This window comes from Gambusia affinis, linkage group LG03, assembly GCF_019740435.1.
Source record: "Gambusia affinis linkage group LG03, SWU_Gaff_1.0, whole genome shotgun sequence".
Lineage (NCBI taxonomy): Eukaryota > Metazoa > Chordata > Actinopteri > Cyprinodontiformes > Poeciliidae > Gambusia > Gambusia affinis.
In genome coordinates, this window is record NC_057870.1 from 25341208 (window position 1) to 25347207 (window position 6000).

Consider the following 6000-nt stretch of genomic DNA (forward strand, 5'->3'; position numbering starts at 1 on the left):
TCTCAACACCCACTAAACGCTAAAAATAAAGTAACCAGATTTATGGGATACATTATTCTTTTTCAACCTCCCGACAGTCTCTCACCAAAAAAAAAATATTGAATTCAGTCCAGAAAACTGAGGAGAACAAGCGTGGTGTGCAATCATATTTTTTCTGCAATGGTTTCTGAGGGAATTGAGTCATTTGATGTTTGATAAACATTTCTCATGTCCTACTTTAGCGCTATAATTTACAGGATTCTCACGGATTTCCTAGGATGGGCTCTTTGTGGTTGTTTCTGTGTTGGCTTTGGGCTAGAAGTTCAGATGATTGACAAACAGTTATAAAACAATACAGAACATTGCAAAAGTATTCAAAGTCCATGAGCTTTTTCACATTTTGTTACATTTAGACCAGAAACTAATCCTTTGAAGGGAATGTTGCAGCTTTACCAACTCAAGCAAGGAAGGAAAGAAAAACAAAACAATCCAAGGATTTAAAAGTTTGTTGGATGTTTTTACACTTAGATTTTTATTTTTTTATTTTATTCAAATGAAATTGGGTAAGAACTTTGACTAAGCCATTTTAACACGTGAATGTGCTTTGATTTAAATTATTGCATTGTCACTCTGGCTGTAAGCTCAGCGTCTTTGTCCCGCTGGAGGTGAATCAGATCTTTTTTTTCAGTCTCCTCTGTGTATTTGACTCCATCTAGCTTCCGTTAAACCCTGGCCAGCTTTCCCACAGCATGATGTTGCCACCACCAGGCTTGAAAATGGGCATGATAATGTTCAGGTGTAATTTTCTTCTTATGTGATCCAAGGTTCTTCTTTCACATGTTTACTGGATCCATTGAATCTCTTGAGGCAAATGACTTCTTATGGCTTTCTTTCAGCAAAGACTTTCTTCTTGTCTGTCTTTCGTAAAGGTTCATTGGTCTTCATGATGCAGTTAGTCTCCTCTGAGGTCTTCACAGAAAAGCTGAATTACACGCAGTTGGATTAAATGACTTCTGGAAATAGAACTGGGTTTTATTTGAGGATATTTGAGTAAAGAGGGGCAATTACAAATGTACACCACAGTTTTCTGGGGTTTTAAATCAAATGATATCACGCTCCTTCACTTCACAATCATTTGCTACTTTGCGTTGGTCCACCTGAATAAAATTCCATGATGCTTCTGGTCGCAAATTGACAACATCTGAAAAGGTTCATAGCACCTTTCTGCAACTACAACAACATTTAGAAACTTTAAGTTGAAACAGTGAAGCGCAGAATGAAAAGAAACACGATTTAATGATTTACTGCATAAGAGAAGATAGTCACTGTTCATGTATTTTCTCTGCAAAGACTTTTGAGAGTATTGCTTTTAAAACTGTGCTCCTCTCATCAAAGTCTCGATTGAGACGCCTTTGATATAGCTTTGTGGGGGAAGGGGAGGGGAGGAGGGCATGTAGAGGAAGTGCTCTTGGCGTGCTCGCGTGTACATGTGGTGCGTTCGTCTCTGCGTGAACGGGGCTCCTCCAGAACTCGCCTTTTATCTTTTCTCCCATGGGTGCCATGGGATGGCAGAGCAGGGGCAGTGGTGACTCATGGGAACCACAATTTTCTGTGCATCCCCTGATCTGATGTGAAGGAACTGCAGTGGGAGAAGATGGGGGATCGGATGGGGTGGCAACATTTATCTCATTTTCCTCTACTGGAGCCCAGAGGTAGCTGCTTGGAGGGCTTTAAAATCTTAGAAAAGACAGATCAGGCAATGAGCTGCAGAGGGATTGGGGGTGTGGCGGAGAGGTGTGTGTCCCTCTAAACTCTTACGACTCTTGGTAGTGAGTCTAATATAACTTGTTATGGCAGAATTAAATCAAAATACAGGACAAGGAACTGATTTTTTTTTTTTTTGTCAACTCACCATTACTGTAGAGGAGCTGTAGCTTGTAGTGAGTGCCGTTATTCGTCTTTTCTCCTGTCTGCTCCTTGGAAAGAGGGGAAAAACACACAGAGGGAAGCACAATGCATGCCGATGAGTACACTGGGGTGAGTACATCTGCACATGGGCATCAGAGTTAAGCACCAAATTTATTAACATCCTAGAGCTTGCTCTTCTCCGTGGAGCATCTTCCAGATCAGAACAGTAGGCTCAAAGCTCATCATGCATATAAGCTGAGCACTTAACCTTCAGCTCGGGGCTCACTGTAGAGACGGAACCATCATCTCTGATACAAGGGTCTTGAAACAGAGATCTGACCAAACGGTCGTTTCTGCTGCAAAGCAGGAGGAACATTTGTACATGCTCGTGTGTGTGCAGGAGGAAAATTGTGTTCCCCCCTGCTGTGTGTGAGCCCGAGCACCAGCGGACCTTGACATAAAAAACTTCTTTCCCACCATCCCTCCTTTGCCCGAGCTCTCACTTCTTCCCTGTTTGGCTCTTGTTCCGCCTCTTTCTTTCTCATCCTCTACCTCCACTGGTCTTTCTAAGTGGTCTCAAAGGAATGCTCTCTGGTCCAATAACCCAGGAGGGCCTGCATTTTGCAGAGATGAGCTCAGGAAAGGAGGAGAGCAAAAGGGAAGTGGAAAAAAAGAAACAGGCAAAACGAGGCAGTTGTAAAAGATACAGAAAAAAAAGGGAAGAAGAAAGTGTAGGAATTAAGATGCATGAAGACGAACTCAGAGCCTAATATGAGGAGTGAGACTGCGACACAACAGGTGATAGATGGATGCCTGGCTTCATAAAGTTTTTGCAAATGCACTCAGAGGAGCATTTATTTTGCCATGCCATTGCTTTACTGCTGCATAATTGCGAGGCAAAAACAGATGCCAGGGTAACCATGCAGAAAATGAACTTCTCCCCTGTCATCATGTGAGTCGGCGCTGGCCTGTGTGGCACAACGAGCAGCACAGTGACAGCTTTCAGACCTGGCATTAGCACAGCTGCCAGCATGAATGACAACACAAATATGTTTCGGCTTCACGAGGCAGGAAGATGTCCCCCAATTTACTCTCCTCAGGACGGTGCTGCAGGAGGTCCACTGCCCTCCACACAAAACACAAACATCCATCGGATGTGGTCAGAAGAATCATCTGTGGTCGTTCCTTCATATCCAACTCTTCCTCTGCCATGAAACTCTTTCCTCATTTCACTCGTGTCCGAACTGAGAAATTTCAGACTCAACAACAAGCCCTTTCACTAAAGCATGGGGGGGCTTTAACGAAAAGACACTTTGATGATTAGTTCACTGTATATCTTAACAGCAGCAAGCATGATTTGCATTTTAAAAAGTGGTGATATCCTCCTAATGAGGCGAGCTGCTAATTAGTCATTAGTTATTCTTTTTCAATCCCCCATCATCAGCTCATTGAGGGTGAAGCTCATGTAAACATGTAGCCGTCAGCTGTTCGGTATGTTTGGCTGTACTCAGGATGGGGAAGATTAGGTTGAGCACCTGGTTAAAGTGAAATGTTGTCTGATTTTAAATGCGTTATTATTTTTTGCACTGTTTCTCTTCAAAGGAAGTGTTGGGATGAAAAAAACTGGTTTCGAATTAATGTCATCCTGAGACAGTTATCAAATAGAGAGGCATTCACCTTCTCATGCTCAACAAAGTCCACAAACGCCGTCCTCTCCACCTCCACAGGTTGGCCGTGTCTGTCATAGAGGGCCAGGACAAAGTGGAAAAAGTTGGACTTGCGAAGATTGGAAGGCGGCTGCTTCTCAAAGTGAGCTCTTGACAGGGCCACTCCACTGAGGACACAACAGGAAGAGACACAATCAGCTCTCAGGAATCATTGTGTCTAGTTTAACTCTTTGTTTGTGATGCTGGTGAATTTTTCTTCAAATTAAAATGTGAAAAATCAATAAAAACTGAAAAGACAATTCTGAGAGATATTGGAGTTTTTGTTTAAAGATGTTGCAAATATTCTGTTAAAAAAAAAACAATTTTGAAAGGTAAAAAGTTTAGCTCTTAATATTTATTTGTCATTCTTTTAATTTTTTTAAGTCAAAAACGTGGCTTTAATAAATAAATTGTCGGTCCTGTATAATTTGATTCATTATTTGCAAAAATGTAAAGTCACATTATTTCAGCTTATGTTCCTGATTTGAAAAAAATCCTACGTTTGGACTTAAATGTTGAAAGTACATGGACAACACTAATTTAACATAAAATAGATTGAAAGTAAAACGTAATATGAACGAAACAAAAAACACTTTTGATTTGGAGGATCACCTTATTAAAATCCAAAACATGAGAAATTAATTTTAAAAAGTAGGTTTGAGCGAATTTCATTTTTGTCTCAATACAGACATGCAACATTTATTTAAGTTGGACTTTGAAATGGTCCATTTATATTTTTTTAATCTTATAGTTCTTCTCTTTGAGGAGAAAGTTGTTTCATGTAAAATACGTAAATCTGAATCAAAATCATACTTGACAATTCTCTTTATTGATCATGAGTTAAGCATTGCGCGTGTTTCAATAATAATTTTAGCTTATCAAAAATCCTACTTATTGCGCTGAATTGAACAAAAAAATAAACTTCTTTTATTTCATTAAATAAAGCTTCCGCTTTACTTCTTCGCTGATCGTTTTCTTAAAAATAAAGCTACGCCAGTTTGGCTTTTTGCGACGTAACTTTGCTCTCAGTTGGAGTCAGAAAAACAAAATATGTGCGACAAAATAATAAGAAAACCTTTTAATCTCACTGTCTGCTGCTGATAAAATTAAGTTTGTTCTTTTCAAAAAGTTTGAAATTGCTCAAGCCGTAAAAACGTTTTGTTTTTTGTTGTTTTATTAAAAAATTGGGCGAAATTGAGAAAACTGTGGCGTATAAGTTAATTTTACATTTTAATTCAATACATAAAAGTCTGATTTGTTTGTTTCTTTTTTCTTTGCATTGAAACTTTTGCGATAAATGTACAGTTTTCATCCAAACTTGAACGTTTTGGACAGAACAAACCCTGTTGCGCATCAAACAAAAACCCAAATTTCAACCCTAAATCTAATTCACGACATTATCGCTCGTTGTGTGCTCTTCAAATAGTTTATTTATCATAATGTGAGCTGCTGTTTTCATATTTTACAGCAAGTCTTTTCCTGTAATTTTCCGACTCCATTCTGACATCAACACTCCAAACTATTTTCTAACAAGCCATAAATTAAATTCTGCACAGTTCTGAGAGGCAAGCGTAGCGGGAAAAGTTGAGCTTCGTACTTTACCTTTGCGCTGCAACGTTCGCATCCACAACTCCAACATTACGCACCCACGACCGGACTGGATCCATCTCCTCTCCAAGAGTTCTCTCTTTTAATCCGCTCACGTCTCGTATTAGCTGCTCCGGGATCCCAAACATTTAAAGCCCTGTCCTGGTCGTTTGGATGACTTTTTGAAATTCTGTTATGATTTGGTTCGGACCGACAAGATGGCCTGGACAAGTTGAAGCACCTCAGTAACGAACAGAGGGTCCACTTCAGGGCGCCGCGCTCCCTCAAAAGCGCCGCAAAAGAAGCTTCCAGTGAGCTTTGGGGGAGAAAAAAATGAATAAATGTCTGGTGCTGTGTTATGACTCTTAACGGGGCTCAGTAGAAATCCGCACGGACTTTCTTTCATTCAAGGTTCAAAAGCTGAATGTAGATATATGTCTCCACAGATTACAATCATTGTCCGAGCGCACATCTCGAGCAGGAGTGGGAGCGCAGCGGATCATCTGCTCCAACAGAGAGGATCAGACGGGGATGGAGATGTACTTTAAAAAAAAGTAGATCTGCGCGCAGAAAGTCTTCCTTTGTCACAAGGCCGGGTTGGATCAAAAACAGCTGATCCTGAGGCCAGTAGGCTTGGAGTGAGCCGCTGTCCTGGAGCATGAATGAGACCCTCCGCCGGGATGGAGCGTGGAGGAGGGGCCAAGTGCCATATGGGGGACCGATTGTTGAAATGGATGCTCTCATTGGTGTAAAGTGCATCCGTTGTTTGGACCGCTGCCAGATTCACTATCCAACCGGTGACTCTCATAACAAACTTTCA

General features: G+C 40.8%; 1 protein-coding gene across 4 annotated transcripts in view; it reads right to left on the reverse strand.

Annotated features, from left to right (window-relative positions):
* ebf2 (EBF transcription factor 2) overlaps positions 1-5784 on the reverse strand; it is a 38731-nt gene extending 32947 nt beyond the window's left edge. For 2 of the 4 annotated variants that reach the window (XM_044111785.1, XM_044111782.1), the window contains exons 1-3: positions 5196-5784; positions 3565-3721; positions 1892-1949 (exon numbers count right to left, since the gene is read on the reverse strand). In XM_044111785.1, coding sequence (XP_043967720.1) covers positions 1892-1949; positions 3565-3721; positions 5196-5329 — 349 coding nt within the window. In that variant the 5' untranslated portion in view covers positions 5330-5784. Of the gene's footprint in view, positions 1-1891; positions 1956-3564; positions 3722-5195 lie in introns of all 4 variants that reach the window. The other 2 variants (XM_044111784.1, XM_044111781.1) reach the window with 1 other exon arrangement.
* Between the last annotated feature and the right edge of the window lie 216 nt (positions 5785-6000).